This window comes from Aplidium turbinatum, chromosome 18 (assembly GCF_918807975.1).
Source record: "Aplidium turbinatum chromosome 18, kaAplTurb1.1, whole genome shotgun sequence".
Taxonomy (NCBI): Eukaryota; Metazoa; Chordata; class Ascidiacea; order Aplousobranchia; family Polyclinidae; genus Aplidium; species Aplidium turbinatum.
The window spans coordinates 15,634,148-15,661,892 of NC_137489.1; the positions used below are offsets into that span (position 1 = coordinate 15,634,148).

General features: G+C 37.3%; 1 protein-coding gene across 1 annotated transcript; it reads left to right on the forward strand.

Moving 5' to 3' along the window:
- Positions 1 to 282: 282 nt before the first annotated feature.
- LOC145787072 (mitogen-activated protein kinase 1-like) lies at positions 283 to 16,279 on the forward strand. Its single transcript, XM_082598787.1, has 7 exons — positions 283 to 404; positions 6,191 to 6,373; positions 6,893 to 7,082; positions 9,665 to 9,896; positions 10,671 to 10,802; positions 11,779 to 11,969; positions 13,966 to 16,279. The coding sequence occupies exons 1-7, from the start codon at positions 298 to 300 to the stop codon at positions 13,981 to 13,983; spliced, it is 1,053 nt and encodes a 350-aa protein (XP_082454913.1). The 5' UTR covers positions 283 to 297; the 3' UTR covers positions 13,984 to 16,279.
- Positions 16,280 to 27,745: the final 11,466 nt, after the last annotated feature.

Here is a 27,745-nt window from a genome sequence, read left to right on the forward strand (position 1 = left end):
AGAAATATAGAAACATTGCACTAGCTGTCATTGTCATCAATGTCAATTATAATCAGGCTTACGCAATACGCGTTCTAATTTTGTAATTTTCTTGTAGTTGACTTTGCCATTGTAATGTGAATAGCTTAATATCTTTTAAATAAGTTTGTTCTAAAAGAATAGTTTATAAGCAAGTCACTAAAAATATTGTTAATTATGATAAATATTTCTAGCAGTGTTTTTTATTGCACATTACGTTTAAGTTGAATGGTCAGATAAAAATATTATTTTTTTGTTATTCAATTGAGACTTATTATTATGAGTGGAAAACCAGCTCCCGAGATCATCCGTGGCCAAGCGTATGATGTTGCTCCTCGATACACAGGACTCAGTTTCATTGGAGAAGGAGCCTATGGGATGGTTGTGTAAGTTTGGTTCAATTGGACTTTTACTTATTGAAAGTTGCAGCTTGTGATCTTTTCCCTCTTTCTTTTTTATTCAGTATTAGAAGCATCTTGGTGGTTAGTACTTTCATGGTAGTAGTCCTCGCTTATTAATCCCCAACTTCAACCGGACGATATTGGGCTTATTAATTGGGTGGGTCTATTAAGTGGGGGGTGAATTTCTGCCTTCTAGCGAAAAGTTGCTAAATCTGTTAATAGCTGTACATTAGGGTGTTGCAGGCGCCCCTCAAAAAACTAAACTTCATCAAATTCACTTCTACTTTTTTTTATATGTGCCTTTTGGTAAAAAAACACATTGTGTGCAATTTCAACAAGATTGGTTGAAAATTGAACTAGCAGATTTAATTTGAATTTTTCAATGCTTAATTTCACTATTTTCAAGAAAAAATGTCAACTCACCGCCCGTAAATGAAAAAAATTGGTGTTATTTTTATATGGTTGTTTTTCAATGGTGAAAATGTTTATTAATTGACACTTGTATTTGATTGTATCATATCCATACTTTAAAAATTTTGAAAAAATTACTGCCTATGTCACTGATTTTGAGTTTTTTTGCAAATAAATTATATCTTTGAACACTCATCTTCTATAATTAAGTGTATTTTTGGATAATTATTAACTCAAAATTGATTGGTCACAACACATCCATGCCAACCAACATGCAATGACTTCCTTGTATTTTCTACAACTTGAAGAATGTTCTGGTAGCGTTCTTCAAGCTAAGCAGATGAAAGGAAGTCATGTGCCAACTTGACACCCCGCTCTGCAGAATCATTAACAACATGGAAGTGATCAACTTTGTTTTTTGCTTCTGCATATGAGTGTTCATGACCCCACTCATCCACTGATTTGCTAAGAAAAAATGAATCGATCTTCATCAGTTGAAAGAAGTTCCATGAATCGGGACCTATGAAGCTGCAAAGCATTCTATCATTTGCACATTGTGTAAGATCAGGAAAAACCGGTTTACCAAATCCAACTCCAAGTTTTTTCTTGAAAATACCGTCACCTTTTGGCTGCTGCATTAATGCCTGAGCAATGATTGTCTTTCACTGTTGGACACAACAGAACTAAAGAGAGATAGTGGAACCATTTCTTCTGTCATGTACCAGAGTTGTTTTAAAAATGTCTTCCTTGTACTTTTTGCCACCAAAGAATCTGTGTCAGTGTATTGTGACAATGTTTTTAAAAATTTGAGATCATTTGAAGGAGCAGCTCTGCTGATAGGATATGTAAGCCACCAGGGAACATATATACACAGCAAATTGAACAAATCTTTTCAGCTTCTTCAGCTGATCCTGCCTCAAAACTACATAAGGCTTTTGCAATTTGAGTATTTCATTTTCCAGAAGAACAATAGATAAGCTTGCTCATCCAGTTGGCTCGGTGCAGTGCTCCTGGTGGTTGCAATGTAACACCAACTGAAGAAGTAGTTCCCATATACAAGTTACATAAATTTATAAGTTCTAGATAATCAATTCTTAAGAACTTAGTTGAATCCGGATATTGCTTCATCTGATTAAAGAGTAGAGATAATTCTTCTCGACTGTCTTTCCATAACGAATTACTTTCATGTGATTTCGATATGCAGAAACCATCTGGCGAGTTGTAACAAACACTTTCAAAGTTATTGTGAAATCGCTCAAACACAGAAATGTTAGGGCCTTTGCTGCTTTCAATTTTAAGATCACTCCAAACATGACTCAGGATTACTTCACAAACATGATGCCTGCATGCTACCCAAAGCAAATCCTTCTTAACATCATTCTGCAATTGTATGCAGGCACCAGTTTTGTGGCCAGTATTGCTACTCATAGGCGCCGACTCCAGGGGGGCGGGGGGGCGGCGCCCCCCCGTGAATTTAGCTCGGGGTGGCTGCCCCCCCGCAAATTATTTAAAAAAAATCCTAAATCAAATGTTTTTAAGTTCAGATTTGCGTTAGTTTGATCTTTATTGCGGATCGATCTCAATTAAAAGATCTACTTGTTGCAACAAGAGCGCTGCTCCTAAGATAACAAAAGAAACAGAAGTACGGTAGCTGATAAACGCCAGCATGGTGCCGTTGAAGCATAGTAACAATGATTGAAAAACGTTTTTCTTGATTTCTTCCGCTTTGTTTTTTCTTGGGAGTGTCAATAACGAGGTGCTGTTTGCTGTTTGCTCAGTTTAGTATCTCTACGCGTATTAAGAGCTAAAGTTCAAAGTGATCAGGATATAATTCGAAGTAGCCTACATGCCTTGAAATTCGTTTTTGTTGACGGCGGACAAACGTGTCCGGTCGGAGCAGCTATCTCGGCGGACAAATTAAGTCTCACGGCGGACACACCAGTTTTAGCAGTCGATCGTCATGCTTAATCTCTTTATCTTGATAATAATTTTTCCCCATTTCAGAACTATAACTACGGTTTTAGAAGGCTTTTTAAAAATTTAGTAAAGTCACTCTGAAAGGCTTTCATCAGACCAACGACTTGCGCTTGAAGAGTCAAAGCGCGGTGTAGCTGGTCAATACGTCACATAACTGATTAACTTCCACCGAACGAGGTCGTGTGGCTTATTGCGTCACAATGCTCTGGGCAGGAGTCAGAAAATTTCTACACCAACGCTACTATTTTCTGCTGTGCAAAGTTTCACAGGCTTTTTTCTTTAAGTTTATTTTTGCGTGTCATGTGAGCAAAAGTGAATTTTCCATAGGTCTGTTCTTTCTTACTGTAATACCCAAACTTAACAAATTTTGTTGCATCTTGCTGTAATAGCCTACTCGTATAATCTAATTTAGTAACCAACCTTGCCGTGGCGTATAATTATTACTCGGAGATCAAAGCCAGACATTGTGATGTAAAACTTGAAGTAAATTTTGCGTGATAAGTGTAGAAGTACCTGTACTCCTATCGATTCTTAGCGAAGAAATCACCTTTGTTACGCTGATTCAATGTCATCAATCGTTGAAGCAATGTAAAAATCGAAAGTTTTCCTCCTTGAATGGAAGCTAAGGGATACAGTATTCACATTTTCTAGATGCGCGCTAGAATGCGCTGGAAAATATATTATCGCAACAATTGTTCGTGCTATGCAATGACGATTTGTATCGCTAGTTCCTGTGTTATTTCTCGGCGGACAAATATAGCCGATCTAGATGGTACTTCGCGCGGACATCACATGCTGTGACGGCGGACATGTCCGATGTCCGCCGTGAATTTCGAGACCTGAGCCTACATTATAAAGCTTGGCGATATACAATGGCAGATAGACGCAAACAAACATCAATGCTGACAAACAAACATCAGCATTTTGAATGTAAGCAATCAGTCGGCTAGAAAGTTTGCCCCCCCGGCAATTTTCAAAACCCGGCGCCTATGTTGCTACTAGCCGTGTCAAAAACCATACCTGCAAGAGTGCAAGGCAAGCCCTGCAGTTCCAACTATCCAAGAGCTCTAGACTGGCATTTGCAACTAGCCTTCCTGCAGCTTCTGAAGAGCGTTTTGGCAAATGTGGAATACTGAGTAGTTTTGCACCACCTACACCGGACAGCATTATAGGAAGCCGGTCAACTTCTTTATTGGGATCTTGCAATGAAGCCATTAACTTGCCATCCCAGTGGATGTTGCCAACTTCAGGGGGTGACCAAGATTCTGTAATGTCTCGAGTGATTTTCAAAATAGTCTTGATTCTACACCTGTGAGCAGTTGCAGGGTGCAGATTTATCCGATTGGTTTCTCCAGAACAACTTTGAATTAATAAATGGATGATTGTGGATAATGCGTTTGGTGTTATCTTGTTGCTTATACTAGTAGCCACTAAGCCACGTGATTGCAAAATATCATGGGGAACAAAAATTGTTGTTCCTGTTTTCATAGTACGCTTATGTCTTCGTTTAGGTTCGGCAGATGAAACTTCAATACTATAATATCCGTTAAATCTTCTTCACTGTTATTATCAGTTGAGCTCTCAAGAATGATGGTTTTCATGTCTTCTTTCCGCTTCTTTTCATTTTCCTTTCTTTGTTTCTGAACTGCAATTCTCGATAGCTTCCTTTTTACTTTTCGTTGAAGTAGCCTACTTGATCACTTCCACCCATTGTTGCTTTCCTTGTCATTTGCATGCTCCTTAAAAATTCTCTATCTTCTATCGGAATACGTTCTATTGCATCTCGAGACCAGAAGGGAAAGGTCAGTTGTAGCTTGTCTTTAAATGATTTGATCCTTGTAGATTGCTTGCCTTCATTCTTTTTGTAGTATTCCAGCTGAATTTTGAGAACACCATTTATTTCATCGTGAAGTTTCACGATTTTCTGAGCCATTTTTACTGAGTGTAGTGTGGGAATGTTAGCTTTTTTATAAAATATCAGAACATCATTTGTTGTCTGATTAGCTGCTTGTGTTAACAATTCTCTTTTAAATTTCTTTATTGAAGTTTCTTCCTCCATCTCTTCTAGGAAAGACAGAAAGCTAAGAATAACTTGCCGATATGTGGGAAGTTTGCTCCCCTTGATTTTTTGGTCGTCTTTAGTAGGAGATGTAGACAGAAGGAAACGCATTTTTTCTAATTTTTGTGATCCACTGGTCATAATAGTAGATTATAACACACAGTGTCTACACTCAGAATGGCCCATTTCGGCGAGTCCAATTCGGCTTGTCCGATTCGGCGAGTGTCCTATTCGACAAGAGCCCTTTTCGGCAAGTTCCCTATTCGGCGATTACCGATTAATGAAATACCATAGTATAAATAAGGATCATTCAAAAATGGTGTTAGTTTATCAAGCATTATAAAATATTTCATGACATGTGACATAAGAAAGGTGCTGTTAAGATTGTTACAGTTAGTGTATTACCAAAATTAGACTTACCCGAAAATTAACGGACTACCTAATGCCCACAATGGTGGGATTATGGCAATTTTGTACTAGTAAAATTCATTTGCAATCTGCTCACTCAGTTTTTCTGCAATCTCAATAAAACTCCATAAAGTGTCCTAATATGCGAAAAGGAATACCAAAAAAAAAGTAGAGCTGTTTTTGACCACATGAGGGCGCCTGCAACACCCTACTGTACATAATGATCAGTTCTTTCCTGTTAATTGTTATACGCCATACATGTTAACAGCGCGCCAATAATTCTATTTTTTTCGAGTAGTGAACCGTATTTTGTAAAAAGTTGATTAAAGAAATAAAAAAGAAATTATGCAAAAATGAAAAGGTCTTAATTTAGCTGCGGGACCTTGTAATTGAAAATTTGGCTTATTGAGTGGCTTTTTCTCATTACAGGAATGCATAGGAGTAATTCCAGACTGGGCCAAATTGAGCTTAATAAGCGGGTGGGCCTATTAACCGTGAGCTTAGTAAGCGGAGATTACTGTAATCCTGTATCTACCAAACGGAAATAATAATTGGTTGATTGATTTGTGGACCAAATAAAATATATGCAATGAAGATTTTTCATTTTGTATTATAAATGCCATAACTGTGCAGTGTGCAGCAATGTCTTGGTTCTTGTCTGACATTCATTTTCGATGTTTTATTATGTACGGTATGTATTATGGTGTTAACTTCTTTCTAATGGCCTACAAATTTACTTTTGCATGGCATTGTAAAGTGATAGTTATGAGATAATTGAACACTTTGTGTTTCATTTTTTTTTTCTATTGGAGTTGAACAAAACATAACCATATTCTGGCCTTTCCTATGTAAACAGCTTTTATATACATGTTAGTTTGTGAAAACTGTTATTAAAAATATCTAATTTATTTTTTAGATCTGCCACTGATGGCAAGACTGGACAAAAGGTTGCCATAAAAAAAATCAGCCCATTTGAACATCAGACGTATTGTCAGCGTACATTGCGAGAAATAAAAATCTTACTCAATTTTAACCATGAAAACATCATCTGCATAAAAGATATTATCCGAGCTCCGACTCTTGCTGAAATGAAAGATGTGTATCCTTTCATGTTGTGCAACATTGCGACAGGTGTTCCCACAAAGAGAGAATTATTTTAGAGTATTATTATTCTACTGTTTTCAATATTTCAAATATTATTAAAACCTTTAATGCTGTAAGGTAGTGCATGAACGTTAGAAAATACTTTGGCTTTAACGTAATAGACATGCCATTTACTGATCTAAAATTTTGGAAGATTGAATCAGTTCCATTTAAGAAATACTATTATCTTGTGGTTGACTACTTAGATGCTTTGCATCCACATAAACCTCCATGAAATCTTCATCATCAATCACCATATTACATAAGCGGTTAAGCCTGGACTCATTAATGAAATGATTAGCTTATAAACAACCTTAAAGATTGTCAATTACCATATTTCCTGATGGCTCCATCTAAATTAAAAGACCTCGGTGTACAGAAGGTTTAGGTCATTGTTTATATACATTGCTTGAGTAGGCTATTCTTCTGTGTAAATTTTGTTGAAGTAAAGATTTCCTTAACCCTGTTCTTTAAGTTACATTGTGCAAGACTTGATGGAGACTGACTTGTACAAGTTACTGAAGACCCAGCACTTAAGCAATGAGCACATATGCTACTTTTTGTATCAAATCCTCCGTGGATTAAAGTACATCCATTCAGCAAATGTCATCCACAGAGACTTGAAGCCGAGCAATCTTCTGTTAAATACAACTTGTGATCTTAAGGTAAGTGTTCACACAGATCACTGTAAATGAATCAGTTCAGTTATTTTTATTTCTGACCATCACAGCGAAAACAATACATGTCAACATAGCAACAAGTCTAGAAAAAGGTACAAGCAAAGTAGAATCAAAACTTTTTATAAAAATACATCAGCAAAAAATCTTCATTGTAAACAGATTTAGTGGTTTGAGTTGTTTGGTGGAGTAAGTCTGGCCATGACCATTTCAGGCCATGGTCTGACCCACAAAAGGAGTAGACATGTTTGTGGACAACTGGACATTTTATGACTTGCAAGAAGCCAAGCATGGAGTAGGCTAGTCAATAACTCACAACCACTGATGAAGAATTGTGGTGACATGAAGCTATAGGTTACTTTGCGTTTCGTGTAACTTTGAGCTTGATTTTCTTGCTAATAAATAACGAAACTATGCCAAACCCATATGCTTGATGAATCCAAAAAACCAAAAACGTCTGCAGAAGTTGAATCAATGTAAAAATGACGGATTTTGCTGTCTAGGTGTGGTTAACGAAGAATTCACATGAAATGTTCTCTAATCCATACTAGCTGGATTCAACTGCACATTATAAAACTCAATCAAATCACTTAGAAAAATCAAATAAAATCGAGTTATCAACATAGAGCACATTGCAAATATATATTACTTTGTTTTTATAACTGACATAGTTTGCTGGGTCTACGAAAAACGCCTTGAGCATTGCAATCTGTCTCTGCAAGCAAAGTTTCCAATTTCGTATCGTTTCAACGTCGCCATACGTTAACATTGCAAGTTTTTGCTTTTTGGGGTACGTGTATTGTGCATCTATTCCAGACAGCAAATCAATGTAAAAAGCGATTGATTTGCTGTCTGGAAAGTAACTGCGTAGTCTTCCATCACATTCTTGACTGTTTTGCTGCTTGAGTCCCTAGTTGAGTGGCATCGTCGAGTTACGTCATATAATTTGGATTCACGATGGGAATTCTTTCCTGTTGTGTGCTTGCGAGCAGATAAGATTAGTTTTCGCAATGTTTAATCTTAAAAAAAAACTTTAACAAGGGTTGGCTACAGTTGGAACATCAATCTCGACTTTTTTTCAAAGCCGCGGTTGGTTTATTTTTATAGTTGTATAGTGCGACCACTTATGAAAGACACCATTTTATCAACAGCATGGCGATCGCACTGTAATAAAAAAACAATAGGCTAGCTGAAATTATAACCAATTGCGACACAGTTTAAGCTGCCGAAACAATAGAAACACATTTTTTTACAGTTTACATAACGAAACGGCTGATAACAACCGTAATGTGCTATAAAAAATAAAACAGTCTGTTTTGTAATACTTTTCGTATGTTGCTTTGCTCGAATTTACAGTTGATTTATCTTTAACATGAGTGTTACAGCAACAATAAAGTGTTACAATGAATGGAAGATATTTTGTCTTAATATCCTGATAGAGTGGCGGCCGCCGCGTTTTCGCAGTTAAAAAATATTGATCCAAATACTCGCAGTACGTTCTCTGTGTAAGATAACTTTCTCCACCTACTTAACCCAGCTCTAAGTTGGTAGGATGTGATACATCGCATGTTTTAATTGCTAGCAAATGGTTGGCCATTGTGTGGTAAGCGTAGTGCCGCGCTCGCGAGGTTATTTCCATCTTCAACCCGGCACTGATTGCTGTTCAGGTTTGCGTTAGTTTTTCAGTGCGGCATCTTAATCTTTCAAGTCTAGCACCGCATTCGAGGGCGCTAGTTGAAAAATCTACTACACGGATTTCACAATGTAGATTTCAACGACTTGTTTAAAACTTTATCTACAATCTAAGTTTATCTAAAGTTTACTACATTGTGAAATAAGCAACAATCATGCTGCTAAAAGCGAAACTCAATCAATTCTACAACACGTAGTTAAATTAGGTTGAAAACTTGTAGTAAATAATATGGTATTTGCAAATACAAATGTTATGTTGTTGGCGGTATTGGGATTTGGTCTTAAACGTCGTTTTTAGAGCTTTGTTTGGTGATTTCCTTGCCTACTACTTTATTTTACTTCATGCCTTAGACGGCCAGTCGCGATGCATTGCATACAAACTGTTTTGCACTTGCAGCATATGCTGCATATCTAGTCTACTGTAGTGATGCAAGCAGCGAAGAATATACTCTGATTGACGTGTCTAGAATATGATATGACTCATTGCGTATTTTAATAGTGGTATATTTGGAAGTAGAAGTACTGCAGTCTTTCAATCTTGAAATATTCCATGTAGAATGTGGTTGTTGAACGTTTTTATGATAATGTTTCCAGTCGTTATTTTGCTGAAATAAATGGAAATTATTGCTTTTTTCTGCAATTCCTGGTTGGCCTGCAGATAGAAATAAACCGTTGTTCTAATGTTCTGAATATTTTGTGGTATTTTTGAGACATGTCATACTGTATAATTGGTTATTGTGATAAATCTCTTGACTTTGTGTCACAATTAAAAAGAGAATTAATCAAGGTTAAAGTACCAAGTGTACGCGTGTTGCAGCAATGCCTGCCCATGCAGCACCTTGGCTTCAGCTTAATGCCTCATACTTCCCACTTTTCAGATCTGTGACTTCGGTTTGGCTCGAGTAGCTGACCCTTCCCAAGACCACACTGGATTTCTCACCGAGTATGTGGCAACTAGATGGTATCGTGCGCCGGAAATCATGCTCAACTCAAAAGGATACACAAAATCGATTGATATATGGTCAGTGGGCTGTATCCTGGCGGAGATGCTTAACAACAAGCCGATTTTCCCCGGCAAGCATTACTTGGATCAATTAAACCACATTCTTGGTAAGAGGAAGTTTGTTGTTGTATTGACTGTCAGTAAAAGTACCCGCCGACAGTTTGTTGATACTACGTAGCACTAAAATGCTGTCATTTCATAGTTATTATCTGGTCGCATTTGTGTGACTCAAACGTATACAGCTTTGTAGTTTTAGCTCATATAATATATTATACATTTTTGGTATTTTATCCGTTTTGTCTAATATGTCCAATTTCTTTTTGGGCATAATTCTACCCCATTCTTTCCAAATGGCAAAATCAAGTTTGATTGATTCAGGCTTACAGCGCTTCTACGTCGTCGAGCGTGATGGCGAAGTTTTATGCGTGAAACCTCCCAACTAACAACGTTACCTTTGGTGACGTAGAAGTGCTGTAAAATAGAAACTATCTCACCTGACTAGTGCCTATGCTAAATTGTGGATGGAAGAGTTACTGCCCAGACAGCAAATCAGTCGTTTTTTACATTGATTCAACGTTTACACACGTTGAAGTATGGTTATAGTTTAAAGGAAGTTAATTTAAGGAGATTATTGTTTAAAATGATATGACAGCAAATGGTAATCACACGTGTGCACTTTGAGCATCAGGAGGTCATCCGAAGACAAGCCCTTGGCCTCACTATATTATTATCATGCGAGTAAGATGAACAGTTTTTCATTTAGCCACAACGGCTTTTTATACTATTTTTATGGAAACGTAGTTTAACAGTTGCCATTTTTCAGTTAATCAACTCCGAACCATTTTAGTTTTTGATTTTTTTCTGTCGCTTTCTCCGTTCAGACATTCTCGGATCACCATCAAAGGAAGACCTCAACTGCATCATCAACGAGAAAGCCCGGGCATACCTCGTCTCGCTGCCCACCAAGCCGACAGTGCTCTGGTCTCGTGTTTATCCGAATGCTGACCCGAAAGGTAAGAAACTGCAAATGCGTTGCCGCCCTTGGGCAAGCGACTTTGAATGTTTTGGTCTGCACTTTATTTGTCATAAACTTGCCATTGTGGTGTGGAGTGCTTTGGACGTCCACTTTTAGCCGTGATTGTCATATCTTGAAGCCGAAATTATCAGATGTCAAAACAATTAGATTCGCCTTGATATAGTCATCGTATGAGCCTCTGGGGCCGAGGGTCTATCCTTTTACCACCCCAAATTCACGATGTTTCCGAATTACACTGAAAGGCTGCTAGAGAGCAACTAGTCTTTGGTTTCATCATCCAAGACACGCAGACCTTCCACTCCGTTAGGCGGGCTGAAGACGTTGCAAATCGTTGATGATTTGGTCTGCGGTCAGTTCCTCAGCATCGCACTCACAAGAGGAGAAAGAAGCCATTCCCCATTGGTGCATGGTTGAGCGGAAAATTCCGACGCCGTACGGAGATGGTTGAGGCGCACCCACGCCTGTCTTGGTAGCGTCAGGCCTGTGGAACGGGTGTCAGCATCGGAGATGAATGAGTGGAGTCTGGTGGTGCTTGACTTCCATTCAGAATGCCATTTATTGTCCGCCCAGTTAGCCGGTATCTTCTTCGTAAAGCAGAAGATGAGCGGCTGGCGCAAATGGGTGTCTTCATTTCAGTCGACGGGAGTGCTCGTTTAAGGGAGCAGAGACCTTGGAGAAGAGAAGGTGGTTGGGCTCCAATGCCCGTTTACCGAGAGACAGAGTCGCTTCTTCGCGACGAAGATTGGATGCCAGCAAGAATAGGGAGATTGTGCAATGGTGTGGGACGCAGGCGTCCAGTCTCTGTGCGCAGAGCGCTGTTGATGGCATTGTTGATATTGTGGCAGTGAGCACTGCGGCACCAGAAAAATACACATTACCGGTACTCTGCTGAAGAGACTTTAGTGTGTTAGGTAACGACTAGGCTTTTAAAGTTATATTTCGATCTTTCCTAGCGTTGGACCTTCTGAACTGCATGCTGACCTTCAACCCATCCAAGCGAATCACTATTGAAGATGCCCTTGCTCATCCTTATCTTGAACAGTATTACGATCCAGCTGATGAGCCTGTGGCGGAGCAGCCGTTCACGTTCCAAGAGGAATTTGATGATCTGCCGAAAGAAAAACTGAAAGAGATGATTTTTCACGTGAGTCAGTATGAAAGAGTGCCTCTGTTACAACGCATCGATTTGTGCAAAAATCCTTTACTTTTCTCGTAATTTCACTAACACACTACAGTAAACCGATTATTTTTCCCGTAACGCTTCTCTTTGCACCAATTTCGGTTAAAATTGTAGGTTGTTAGTATGTGGGACAGGTGTCATCCCCAGAAGATGTAGATTGTATGTTGCTGTAATGTGAAGAGTCATCTTGTAATAGTCGTGGTGTTTCAATTGCATACGTTTTAACAATGTTAACTTATAACGTTTAACCTTATGGAATGATTTAGCGCATAGGATAAATTAAGTGTTCAGTTGTAAATTTTGACTCCTTCCGGATACATTGCTTTCAAAACCTCGATTTACGGAGTCAAGATAGATTTGAAACATTTTATCTCCTCACGCAATCGTTGGGTTTTCTGCGGCTTACTTACGTTTCGGCCTTCAACTACTGAGTCTGTGCAAGCAAATTGTTCGTTGTTGATTGAAGCATTCCTCAAACCCACTTTCACTTCTTCACGCTCCCTTAATAGAATCGTGGTAGCGTTCCGTTTCATAATCTGTGCTCCAATCTTGTAGGCCGGGCTTTGAGCGTAAGCAGGAGAGTAAGGCCACGTGCCGACTATTACTACACACACCAGTTCACCGTAGGCCGGGTGAGCTTGTTACCAACGTTCACAAGGCTGCTTGTTCGACGCTTGCCTAGAACATGTGGCAGAGCGATTGAGGGCGGCCAGTTTTGGATACGAATAGTCTTTTATTGTCTTTCAGTTTGTCCAAATTTACAATGTCAGCAAGTTTGATTTTGAAAAAAGCGATCATGAATTACGATTGGAACGTTGTTTTTAGTTCATCAAAGTTATTGTGTTTTTGTCAATTCTTTGCTTTTACAAAAGTTTGCGTTGTTGTTAACAAAGTCTTTGAAAAAGTTTTCAAAGTTTGCCTTGGAAACACTGGCTTTTATCAATATTACACCCGCCTTGTGTCTGCTTTATCACGGCTGTTGTGCAAAATGTGGTTATATTTTCTAAAAAGCGTTGACTCAAATTAAAATCTTTCAGTATATAAAGATGATTTATGAATTGATTGTTTTTAAATAACGCTTGATTGAGCTAAATGTGGGAAATACGAGATTTATTTTCAAAATGCTATTTTTGAAGCATAGCAAATTCATTCGTTCATTAAAAAATTGTTGGAATTTTCCACAATGTTTTATTTAAAAATCATGCAAAATTAATTTTAAAATAACTCGTTGCAGCAAGTGCGTTGCTTGCCATGCATCTGCTTCCAGCAGCCAACCACGGTCAATGTGATACAATTTCATACAGTTTCTTGCAAGTCCAATAAATACCAAAATTGTTATTGCTCATGCATTACCAAGATAGAACTACAACGTAGTGAGTAACAAACGTAAAAATTCTCTCAAAGATATCTTGACGAAAATGTCGGCTTGATTTTTTGTGTTTGGCTTCTCGCGGAAGCTTACTTTTAAAAGCAATTGAAGACGTGAGTTGTAGAACTACTTAAATCACATTTGTGGAAATGGAGTTATCAGCAAAAATATGTTGTATGATGGTCAATGCCTGTCCCGCGAAAAATTTAATGTAAAAACGGCTTAATTTTGCCATAACACACGCTGGTGTTTGCACACAAATAAAAGATTAACCAACGTTGAAACAACTTTAACTTGCTCTATCTGAAAAGTTGTGTTTTGGACTTGATTAGTTCTTCAATTCAAATCTTCAAGTGAAGAATGTGACATTTTGCTCTACATTTGACCTTCAATGTTAAGCAAAACCAGGGCTCGATTCCCAGTCAGGGCTGCCCCAAATGCTGTTCAAATGTTTTTCCGTCAAGCCGTGGGAGTGTTATTTGGAGAACGGTTAAAACTTCTACATTGATTATGATGTACAGTATATTCAACGAATAGTTTTAAATTGACAGAGTGACATGGAATTTATTTCATCAATTTAACATTTTTTAGGTATCTGCGACACGCTGAGACCTGAACTGACGCCACAATTGCACTGTCACTTTGTACATAACGATTGATGAAAAAACGCGGCAGTTTGGTCGTGTGCTTGTGAAAGTATGACGCATTGACAGAAGAATTCATTTGCGACCATTCTTTAAAATTTTGCACATTCTTCTCGACGTCAATCTTTTTGCATCAACTAAAAATTAAGTATTTTGTTTTCTGATGTAGTTTCGTTGTGAATTGCTAAAGTTCCACGTCACGTTTTCTTAAGTCCTATTGCTGAGTCGAATTCAAGCAAAACTTAATGAAAACAAAATAACTATCTCCTGACAGTTGTCATGCAGCAGCAGTGCTTTCTATAAGCGACTAGACTACTTTTCATGCCATTCAAGATAATGTCTCATACGAATTGGTTCAATCATGTTTAACTAGATATTGATTTTGCTTTATAAGATCAACAGCAGCCAAGGTGAAAGCAAAACCCTGAATACAGCGCGACAGAAAGCTACAACAATAAACATTGATCTTCTATCTTGGCTTAAACTTCAAGATATCTTTTTAAGTTTCACGCACTTAAAACATAGATGTTGTGCCACCAGGTAAGTTGCTATGACCTACGACATACTCATAGGACGCGTGTGCTTCTAACTTCTGATGATGATCTTATTGAGCGGAATGAGTGTCCAGTTTAATTAACGGGTCGGATTGACTCGAGAGGATCAATTTTCTTCGGATGTCTAACCTTTCATGTAGATTTGCTATGCGGATCTCATAATAACGTTATTATTTGTGCGCTTTTGTTTGATAAATATTATTGTTTGCAAGTAGCACGCGGGCTATAAATCCGGTTGACTGGTAAAGCCATTTTCATCCCAACTTTTTAGCCCACACACGTCACGGTGTATAGGAAGTATACAAACAATGTTCTGGAAACCGAACATCTGCTTTTTTCCAGTTTTGTTTTCTATCATGTGACATGGTGGGATTTTCTGAGGCAGATTTTTTTTTCGAGGCAGGTGTTAAAAAAATAATGGCCCTTTGCTACCAGCTTTAAAAATAAAAAAGGTAGAACTGTAACCTTGAAAGAAATATCAACCATCATCTTTTCGTGTTTTATTTGTTTTGCTTTACGAAAAAATAGAGTTGTTAAAAATGAAATACAACAATCCCCTATTTGTGGCAAACATGCTCAGTGTAGTCTATGATTAAAAGTATTACGAAGATTTCTATGTCGAATAATTTGAAAAGTGAGATTTTTTATCGATTAGGAAGTATTTGGGAAAATAATCTTGTTTTGTATTTTTATTTCGAATTTGTTTTGTTTAAAAAGAATGTATGATTAATTTCACGTTTTGAATATTTGAAAAAATAAAGAAGTTTTTTTGTTACGCCTCGGTGTACGTTTGTTCATTGTATTATCTTTATATTCAGTGACATTATTATCAGAATTTCTTTTTTTTTTGCTTGTGTTTGTGCTTCACCAACAAATAAGTCACTACAGTTAGTCACAAATTTTAAATCATTTACGATAACGATATAATGTTTGCCTAGCTAGCAAACTTGTTTCTTTATACATGGATTCTACTTTTGGAGACGTTGAATCAATGTAAAAGAAATCGGTTATTTTAGCTGGTTAAAGAGCAAATGACAGAGCTTTGCATAATTATCACTGATTGAATTTAACCTTTTTAAATGATGTTAAAACTGAAGGCATTGCAAAGGCTCTTTTGTTGTTTAATATTTTTCTTTTGTCTCAAATGATGCTTTGTATCTTGCTCTGTCCGCCATGGTCTTTGCTGTACCGTGTTTAATCTCTAAAGTTTTTGATTAAGCTAGTTTTCATGTTTTTTTTGACGAAATATTTTCATGTGACTGATCACAATTTGTGTGCAACTGAGCAGCGGCACTTCGACCCTCTGCCTCCATTCAGCGCAACTGTATTTAGTAAATAATGTGCTGACAGTGTCGCTTCAACTTCAAGTGGGAACTTTCGACCTCAGTGCCTGAATGTACGACAGCGGCTCAACCTTTTTGAGTACTCAAAGCTGCCAGGATGTATCTCGAAAAAAGCTTTGTCGGTTTAAAAATACTTTTCTTTGTAGTTTTTCTGCACTTTCATGTTACTTTAAAATCCGTTGGTTCAATCTATCGTCTCCACTTTTGTTACTCACACTTGTGATGTGACAGACGCGTAAACGTCTGCTTAGTGTTTCAATCGGTCACGTATTTAGCTTTTTCTTGCAATTATGTATTGTGAAAGTAATTTTACAATAGCTTGTTAATCTGCGAAATTTGCTGAATAAAACTATAAAAAAACGAGTTCATATTTTACCTGTAGGCTGAATCAAACCAGTGCAAATGTCAAAGGAAGAATCGCAGAATGTAGCAACTCAAAGTATTTTTGTCGTAGCTTTGAGTGTCCTGCCAAAGACACAGCCATATTGCTCTTGAGTGGTGTCGATTCAGCGCACTTTCGAACGTCAAATCATGGCTCTCACCACTCCACGCAGCCGAAGTAAATACAGTAGAATTCGCCTATAACGGCTTCGTTTATAACGTCAATTCGCCTATTACGTCACATTTCGCTCGGTCCCGGCAGAATTCCTATCTTTTACGTACATTGTAGTTCGGCTACAACAGCATCGCCTATAACGTCAATTCGCATGTAACAGCACTCTTTATTGGTCCCCAGACGTCTTTTGTTTGTTTATAACGTCACTTTAAGCCATCACCTTCACCACGAACGGTCAGTTTTTTAATCCAGTTAGCGCTGCTGCTTGCAAAATGTCTTCCCTTTATTTTTCTACGTCGTTCGCAGCAGGGACTTTAATTAACTGAATTAACTTTTTTCCCTCGTGAAAAACTATCACGTGTAAAAAGCAGCTCTACAGCTGACCTTTAAACAACTCAAAGCAAAAGTTGTAGCCTACGTGCAGGACTGTATAAACTAATTAATTAGAGCAAATCCTACATTATTTAGCAAAAGCTGAACGCTATGTGGTAGAGAAATCCGTGTCAAAACCGAAACAGCTGAAGATCAATGCCTTTTTTGCTAATAAACAGTGAACTTCTCTACTACTGTATGTAACGAGCTGTATTGCGCAAATTTCCTGTACCTTTCGCTGTAGGTTATTTTTTTTAAACAATTTCTTTGTTTACTGTATTTTCTGCGTGACTTTTGTCAGTTTGCTGGTACGCAGTAAACCTGACTGGATTATACACCTTTTTCTTTAATCAAAAGACAGTTTTGGAATAGTTTGCGGTAGTTCGTCTAAAACGTCAATTCGGCTATAACGTCAGTTTTTGCAATCCCTTTGAGGTACCGTTATAGGCGAATTCTACTGTAATATGATCTCTTGCAATCTTTCAGGATTTACCAACTACAGGCTCAGTTGTGCCAGTAACAGAAACAACTCAAAAAACTTTCAAAGCTAACGTTGTTTAATCAAACAAAAAGTGCAATTGCCATTATACGTCATCCGATATTGTGTGGTCGGGTCAGCCATAGGTTGAAAGCAGGATTGCTTGCAGCACTAGCGTACGTAGGGGGGGCATTGGGCCATGCCCCCCCTCCCCCCCCCCCCTTAAAAATGTTGTAGTAGTTAACGACGTAGATTAAAGCATTTAATGTTTTGGATTGCACTGTCAAAGCAATTAACAATGTTGTTCTATAGACTAAGCCAATACGAAATACATAGCCCAATCCAACTACCCCACCCCAGGTATGCCAATGTAGCATAGTGTTCTGTAAGCCTATGATAGTGAGAAAGAAATTGATAAAGTCTAAACTAAAACCATACTGGGATATCATGAAGACGTCTGAGATATCAGTAGCGTAGCCAGGGGGGGTGGGGGTTACAACCCATCCTTTGGCACGCGTGTGGCGTCACGATATTGAGAATGATGCTTTCAGTCTCTTTATGCTTGGAAATGATGCTTTCAGTCTAAAAAAAACTTGCCTAATTTCAGTGATGTACGCGCATACAAAAAATATTGACGCCGTCAGCGCAAACGTTTGAAAAACTATACGCCGCATGCGTCAACGCAACTTGTTAAAAAAGTTGGCGGTGTCAGCGTCAGCGCATACACTAGCGCAAACTCATTTTGTTTGCTAGGTGCCAAACATTCACACGGTATAAACCACTCGAAACAAACAAGTTTTATTTTGAATTTCCACGAAGAAACACAATAGCATCTGAAAGTGTTCATCTGACATTTTGCTGCGTTTTGGTTTCAATATGTCTTTGCCCATTGAAAACATTCTTTCAACCGCAGCACTGGAAGGTATTGGCGTGTTGTAGCGAAAAAAAGTATTTTGGAAATCTTTCGTTGGAAAAGCTCCCACGGTTAATGGTCCTTTGTGTGACGTCTCTTCCAAGTACGCTTTTACAACCTCGTCTATGCTGTCTTCGCCAGTGTCCTCATAAAGAGCATGGAGTAGCCCACGGGGTTCGTTGTCACTGGCTTCCTTCGTCTGGTTGCAGTGGCTCTCAGCCTCAGAGTTTTTTAACAACTTTGATATGTGGCGAGTGGCCGAGTGCCTATCAAGAAAATTCTAGTATTATACTAACTGTCGCTCCCTAAAAATCCATTATAAAAAACACTATTTTTAAAATGATTCCGTTTGAATAAGACTGATGTTGCTTTTAATGCCATAATTCTTTCAGTAAGCTTTATGTTTTTTCTGATAAGATTTTTAAAAAGTGGGTTAATGGAAGACAAAACTGCCAGACACAAGCAAGTTGAGATTCTGAACTGCACAACTCTGTGTTATTAGCATTCAGGGATAGTTAGCATTAGCCTACTGGTGTTAATAGCAGTAGGCTACTCAAAAGCTTCTCACAATTGTGCATGATATGTTGCCAAAATTGCATGATGCTTACGGTACTTCACCAATTTGGATACTATCCATAGTTACAACACTCGCCATCACAAAAAATGTACGTTGTTTTTACTAAATCTAAATAGAATCTAAATAAAACTAAATCAAATAGTGGGGAAAAAATGTTATGATATGTTTTAGGCTACTGGTGTGAAGTTATGAAGTGACATTTCTAATGAGCTGAAAAATAATACATATAATGTCTTTATAGCTAAGTACAAGTGTTTTCTTCTTGGTCAAAATGGTGATTAATTCATATTTGCTTTAATGTTGATATTTCTTTGTTTTTTTCTGTATTGGTGTTCATATTTTCGCTTTTTTTCTTTTAGTGTGATTTTTTGTTTTTTATTACTGTGTTAGACTGCAACAGGCTAGGGTGGCAGCTGACATCTAGATGTCTTTCGTTGCCATCCTGTAGTGCTGATAGACACTCAATTTGTATGTACTTTTTGTTTGTTTATTGCCAGCAAAACAATAAACTGAGCTGTTACGTTTTAAATACAAGGCTTTTAAGATTGGTTTGATATTCAGACGTCAGACCTGCCTCTAGACATGATCTTAAATTGCTTGATTTTTCAGCAAATGAAAGGAAACATGGAAAAAAAAGGAAATAAAACGATTAAGATATCAAAGTGACTTGCTATTAATTATAGTATAATTTCATTGCTTAATAGCAAAGTCATTAAAAACTCGATTAATTTGCCTACATCACAATCAGTGGTGTATATTCAGGGTGTTCACTGAACACCCCAAGAAATCCAGAAAAAAAGAAAATTTCCATCGGTTGTCGATGTTCTTTAGTTTCATGATATTCTAACATCTTGCTGCATGCTGATTGCTTTCTTTTCAATTGCAAAACTCGTCCCCTTCTAATTTTAATACTCCAACGTTTGAGGTCATTGCCTTTAATTTTTTTCGGTCATTACCTTTAAGCTGGGTGTGCACAAACAGCTTGGCGAGTGCTATTTAAAATAAACAATTAAGAAAAATGACGTCACAAGGCAGCGAAAACAGCAATGATTTTAGGTCAGCCAGGCTGTGCACTCGCTGATCTGCACACCTTGGCGCGTCATTGGGGGAATCCCAGGCAATAGCAAGTTTTAGCTTGTTGGATTAGAGCAATCACCGCTTTAATCACCAGTTTAATCACCGCTTAGCGCAGCGGTTCTTAAACTGGGGGGCGCGAGCGATGTCCAACTATGTGACTAAACGCATGTGACTAAACGTCGCGTAATGAAATTTTGGTGCTCTTCCACAAGACGCCCTGTTGGTCAATCGGACAAAATGATGACGTCATAGTACGTCACACACATTGGAATACACTATTATGAAAGAGAAAGTGCGGGGTGGAAATGCAATGAAGGAAATTGTCTCCCATTTATTCATTTCTTGCTCAATTTTAACAAATTTGCTATCGTTGAAAAGCACAAGCATAGATCTAACCAACTAAATTAATACCAAGTCCCAAAATACTAGTAGCTCCACCTGGTGGCCACCTAAACTTGACCAAATTCAAACCATTATCAAAAGTTTATTTGCAATGATAAAAACATTAAACGACAACCAATTAAAAGAACATGTTACTGTTTATTGAAGTGCTAACTTTCATTTTTATACCTTATTTAATATATGAGCAATCGTTGTTCGAAGACAGCCCCCCAACGAAGCTTTTGCCCAATGCATTTCAATGGCGAATCGATCGTCTTCCAGTTCACGCCCTGCGTGATCACGATAATTAATTGTCTCCCATTTATTCATTTCTTGCTCAATTTTAACAAATTTGCTATCGTTGAAAAGCACAAGCATAGATCTAACCAACTAAGTTAATACCAAGTCCCAAAATACTAGTAGCTCCATCTGGTGGTCACCTAAACTTGACCAAATTCAAACCATTATCAAAAGTTTATTTGCAATAATAAAAACATTAAACGACAACCAATTAAAAGAACATGTTACTGTTTATTGAAGGGCTAACTTTCATTTTTATACCTTATTTACTATATGAGCAATCGTTGTTCGAAGACAGCCCCCCAACGAAGCTTTTGCCCAATGCATTTCAATGGCGAATCGATCGTCTTCCAGTTCACGCCCTGCGTGATCACGATAATTAATTGTCTCCCATTTATTCATTTCTTGCTCAATTTCAACAAATTTGCTATCGTTGAAAAGCACAAGCATAGATCTAACCAACTAAGTTAATACCAAGTCCCAAAATACTACTAGCTCCATCTGGTGGCCACCTAAACTTGACCAAATTCAAACCATTATCAAAAGTTTATTTGCAATGATAAAAACATTAAACGACAACCACTTAAAAGAACATGTTACTGTTTATTGAAGGGCTAACTTTCATTTTTATATCTTATTTAATATATGAGCAATCGTTGTTCGAAGACAGCCCCCCAACGAAGCTTTTGCCCAATGCATTTCAATGGCGAATCGATCGTCTTCCAGTTCACGCCCTGCATGTTCACGATAATTAATTGTCTCCCATTTATTCACTTCTTGCTCAATTTCAACAGATTTGCTATCGTTGAAAAGCACAAGCATAGATCTAACCAACTAAGTTAATACCAAGTCCCAAAATACTACTAGCTCCATCTGGTGGCCACTTAAACTTGACCAAATTCAAACCATTATCAAAAGTTTATTTGCAATGATAAAAACATTAAACGACAACCAATTAAAAGAACATGTTACTGTTTATTGAAGGGCTAACTTTCATTTTTATACCTTATTTAATATATGAGCAATCGTTGTTCGAAGACAGCCCCCCAACGAAGCTTTTGCCCAATGCATTTCAATGGCGAATCGATCGTCTTCCAGTTCACGCCCTGCGTGATCACGATAATTAATTGTCTCCCATTTATTCATTTCTTGCTCAATTTTAACAAATTTGCTATCGTTGAAAAGCACAAGCATAGATCTAACCAACTAAGTTAATACCAAGTCCCAAAATACTACTAGCTTTATCTGGTGGCCACCTAAACTTGACAAAATTCAAACCATTATCAAAAGTTTATTTGCAATGATAAAAACATTAAACGACAACCAATTAAAAGAACATGTTACTGTTTATTGAAGTGCTAACTTTTATTTTTATATCTTATTCAATATGCGCGCAATCGTTGTTCGAAGACAGCCCCCCAACGAAGCTTTTGCCCAATGCATTTCAATGGCGAATCGATCGTCTTCCAGTTCACGCCCTGCATGATCACGATAATTAATTGTCTCCCATTTATTCATTTCTTGCTCAATTTCAACAAATTTGCTATCGTTGAAAAGCACAAGCATAGATCTAACCAACTAAATTAATACCAAGTCCCAAAATACTACTAGCTCCATCTGGTGGCCACCTAAACTTGACCAAATTCAAACCATTATCAAAAGTTTATTTGCAATGATAAAAACATTAAACGACAACCAATTAAAAGAACATGTTACTGTTTATTGAAGGGCTAACTTTCATTTTTATATCTCATTCAATATGCGCGCAATCGTTGTTCGAAGACAGCCCCCCAACGAAGCTTTTGCCCAATGCATTTCAATGGCGAATCGATCATCTTCCAGTTCACGCCCTGTGAGATCACGATAATTAATTGTCTCCCATTTATTCATTTCTTGCTCAATTTCAACAAATTTGCTATCGTTGAAAAGCACAAGTGAACTGGAAGACGATCGATTCGCCATTGAAATGCATTGGGCAAAAGCTTCGTTGGGGGGCTGTCTTCGAACAACGATTGCGCGCATATTGAATAAGATTAAAAACTTAAAGTTAGCCCTTCAATAAACAGTAACATGTTCTTTTAATTGGTTGTCGTTTAATGTTTTTATCATTGCAAATAAACTTTTGATAATGGTTTGAATTTGGTCAAGTTTAGGTGGCCACCAGATGGAGCTACTAGTATTTTGGGACTTGGTATTAATTTAGTTGGTTAGATCTATGCTTGTGCTTTTCAACGATAGCAAATTTGTTGAAATTGAGCAAGAAATGAATAAATGGGAGACAATTAATTATCGTGATCATGCAGGGCGTGAACTGGAAGACGATCGATTCGCCATTGAAATGCATTGGGCAAAAGCTTCGTTGGGGGGCTGTCTTCGAACAACGATTGCTCATATATTAAATAAGGTATAAAAATGAAAGTTAGCCCTTCAATAAACAGTAACATGTTCTTTTAATTGGTTGTCGTTTAATGTTTTTATCATTGCAAATAAACTTTTGATAATGGTTTGAATTTGGTCAAGTTTAGGTGGCCACCAGATGGAGCTAGTAGTATTTTGGGACTTGGTATTAACTTAGTTGGTTAGATCTATGCTTGTGCTTTTCAACGATAGCAAATCTGTTGAAATTGAGCAAGAAATGAATAAATGGGAGACAATCAATTATCGTGATCTCACAGGGCGTGAACTGGAAGACGATCGATTCGCCATTGAAATGCATTGGGCAAAAGCTTCGTTGGGGGGCTGTCTTCGAACAACGATTGCTCATATATTAAATAAGATATAAAAATGAAAGTTAGCCCTTCAATAAACAGTAACATGTTCTTTTAATTGGTTGTCGTTTAATGTTTTTATCATTGCAAATAAACTTTTTTTAATGGTTTGAATTTGGTCAAGTTTAGGTGGCCACCAGATGGAGCTAGTAGTATTTTGGGACTTGGTATTAACTTAGTTGGTTAGATCTATGCTTGTGCTTTTCAACGATAGCAAATTTGTTGAAATTGAGCAAGAAATGAATAAATGGGAGACAATTTCCTTTATTGCATTTCCAACCCGCACTTTCTCCTTCATAATAGTGTATTCCAATGTGTGTGACCTACTATGACGTCATCATTTTGTCCGATTGACCAACAGGGCGTCTTGTGAAAGAGCCCCGAAATTTTGGGGTCGTAATGAAATAGTTTAATTTAGTCTAGTGCCGGTAGGTTGTAGTCTTACCATGATGTCAATTGACCGCAACCGTCGGTATGAAATGTCGAACGATAAAATATAACCAATCGTAACAATTGATGTATTGTTACGCTATCATTGCTGTAACGTGCTGACCAAAAGTAACCTTACCGCTCGCAGTATGCGGTTTGCAAGAGGAATTCTTGGAAATAAAGTGTAACTCCACTGCAAAAGACGATAATGAAGCAATGCCACTAACTGATTTTTGGGTTAAATATTTGCACATATACAATACAAGGGAGTGGGTAGCGTGGCGATACGCACACTTCTTCCGTTTTCGTCCAGTTATCTGTGCGAAAGTGGCATTTCTACACTTTTGAACATAAAAACAAAACATCGAAACAAACTTATTGATTGTGAAGCCGATCTGAGGTGTGCATTATGAGCTACAAAGCCTCGAATTAAACTTTTGGTTTCCGAAAAACAATTACATCCCTCCCATTGATGAAAGCTAAATATAAATTCCTGTAGTCATTACACTTTAATGTTTGCTAATTTTGTAGTTTGGTGGGGCGCAGGTTTGGATGGCACGTCAAAGGGGGGCACGGCTCAAAAAGTTTAAGAACCCCTGGATTAGAGTTTGAGGTGATCAGCGTTGGGAACAACTTTTGCTAGAACTGAAGCAAAAGCAAGCTTTCTACGACAATGTAATTCAAAAATTTATTGCACAAACAAGAAGAATCGAATTATGCTATAGATGAAGATTTCTTCTGTAGTCGAGGTGTTAAACATTTTCGTTTTTACTAAATAGTAGGCTACGGCAGATAAAAGTACAGCCGACCAACATAGCAATCGACTTTCTTTTCTTGTTTATTATCGAGTTGCTTTGCTATTGTTTTTTGTTTTAACTTTCACCTGTTTGTTTTTAATTCGCTTGTACATTTCTCAAGGTGTTGCGACCGTGCCTAATCCTTGCATGAAGTAAATCATTTCCATCTCGAGCACGCTTTAACTTTCGCGTTTTTTCAGACTCCTGCTGTGTTATGGCAAGTAATATTGTTCGTTTTGATGGTCGGAAATAAAAAGTGAACTGAAGTATGTGACTTTAGAAATGCAACTTAATGTTTGATATTATTAAGTCTTTCATTCAATGCGCTGTCAAATAAATATCTATTTTGTATTCTTCTCCATTCCGACAACATTATTTTTGTCAGTTCTGTTCATGTTCAGAATTTGTGCTGAAAATGTTCTCTGAACGCACCAAATTCAATGTTAATTTTAAAAATTTCTGGGGGAGGCCCCCCAGACCCCCCGCTGTTGCTTTGCCTTCACTGAACACCCTGTCAAAGTGGTCACGGTACGCCACTAATCACAATAAGTGGTTTTGGGCTTTTGGTGTTGTGATTGTGGAAAGACACTTAGATACATGTCATATAGGCATTTTTATCCAAAAAAAAAACAGATATGTGAAAACTGCATCAAACTAGTTGTAATCTGAAAATTATAAGATAAATCTGACTATGCACTTTAACTTTTAGCACAAACTCAACAAGTGATTCAAGAATGAGTACGAGTAAATAACACGGCAAGAAACAAATCACATGAAGTGTAAAATGCAAGCATATGACAACAATTAGAACACACAAAGAAGGAAAGACAAGCCACAGGCAAATAACTGCCTGTTGAGAGATGGATTATTATGTTTGATTTTTAGGGCTTCAATGATCTTGTTCTGGTATTCACTATTCAGATCTGCCTCGAGAGATGATTTTGAGTTGATCTATCGAAGCCTTGTCAGTGCACGTTTCACAAGAGCTGATGTGCTCTTTAATTGCACTTCTAGTTGTTAAATTTGTGTTTGGTGCTTCCCGGCCCTTGTCAACAAATGTCTGGTTGACATACCAATGTCTGGTTTGCGTCACGCAAACAACTAAATTTATAGACAACATTCGAAGAAAGAGCAAAGGGAGTAGGCGACTTCAGTTGAAAATATTGGTGCACTTTATACGTTTTATATACAGGATGAATGTCACACAAAAGTTTCTTTTTTACAATTTTAGCTAGCCTAGATTTTTTGCAAACCTTGTTTCTAATTCTAATCTTTCTAGTTTAAATTCTACTGTAATTTGTGAAAGCTTGGGTAGCTCTAATTCTAGTCTAATTTGTAAAAACTTCAATAACTGTAATTATAATTCTAATCTAATTTTAAAAAGCTATAAATATTCTTGTTGTCCAGGACTGCGGAGTAGTCACCATGTATGATTTTACAATTTTTTATGGTTGTATGTTACATGGTTATTGCAAGAAAATGTTTTTCAGATTAGGCATCATGATCTCACTAAATTGATTAAAAGAAATATTAGCCTTGTTAGCTTTTTGTTAATTGAAATGATTTTCTCACTTATTCTTTGAACATGGATCAACAACATGAAAAAGGTTCAGTGAATCTTGAAGTTGGTGAACGATACCATATCAACAAGCCAGATGACATGTTCAATTCACCTGGTAACTTTTATAGCACGACATCTTTGAACATTCATGAAAAAAAACAATACTGGCCCTTACAAGTGTAATATTTGTGACGAGAAATTCAAATTTAAACGTCAATTGAGGATTCATCACCGAACACAAAAGTTATTCAAGTGCAATATATGCGAGAAAGTGTTTTCTTATCATAGTTCTTTAAGCACTCATGCAAACATCCATGCGGGTAAGAAGCCATATAAATGTGATTTGTGTGGCAAATTCTTTTTACAAGTTGGTCATCTGAATGTTCATAAACGAATTCATACTGGTGAAAAACCATATAAATGTACCATGTGTGACAAATCTTTTTTATCTTGTAGTCATTTGAATGCTCATAAGCGAGTTCATACTGGTGAAAAACCGTTTAGATGTAATATATGTGACAAATTATTTGCGCATGTTGGTAATTTGAATTCTCATAAACGATTTCACACTGGTGAAAAACCATTTAGGTGTAATATATGTGACAAGTCATTTTCACATTGTAGTCATTTGACTGAACATAAACAAATTCACAATGGTGTAAAACCGTATAAATGTGATGTTTGTGGCAAATCATTTTCTCGTGGTAACGATTTGAAATGTCATAAACGAATTCACACTGGTGAAAAGCCATGCAAGTGCAATATATGTGACAAATTATTTTCACGACGTAGCAATTTGAATGCTCATCAACGACTTCACAGTGGTGAAAAACCACACAAATGCGATTTATGTGAGAAATTGTTTTCACGTCGTGGTAATTTGAATGCTCATAGACGAATTCATGCTGGTGAAGTATCATAACAATGTGACATATCTTCTGAAAATGTGATAATCTAAATGCAACGTAGCTCCTGTTTTATTTACCTTAACTAAAATTTGATGTTTGTATATCTTCAGAATACAGTAATAAATTCAGTGCTACTGATGTGATGTTATTGTTAACACACATTGGTCAATGACATGCATCAGTGTTGTACTTTTGCCGTATTGAAATGTCTTTCTTGGCAGCACGATTTGAAATAATATATATATACTGTATTTACACAAGATCGATATTCATTTCCCTTAAATGAGTTGACAATCACTTTTTGAACAAACAGTATAAAAGGCTATTCTGTTTCGGTTGGATTACGTTATGTAAAAGTGTTGCCAGATTTTCTGTGCATTTCCAGACACTGTTATTTTTTATTCACATTGCTCAAAAATAAACCAATGCTTTCCAGTCAAACTTAGCCCTTCATTATCAATTTAGCTCAATGAGAGTTAAAATAATCATTGGTGATGACCTGACTAGTTGCAAGATGATATACATCTTTCGGTTGTGTAATCGAGTGGCAAGAATGTCTGTGACACTCAAAGGAACCTCTGATTGACACAGCTTCAAAACTGTGTTTTGGCAAGACATTTAATGGGAAAAGCTGACTTGATGACTGCCTGTCTTTGCTGCTCTCAGCTTTTCGTTGTGTTTGTAATCGCAGTGTAGACTACTTGAGGTTTTTG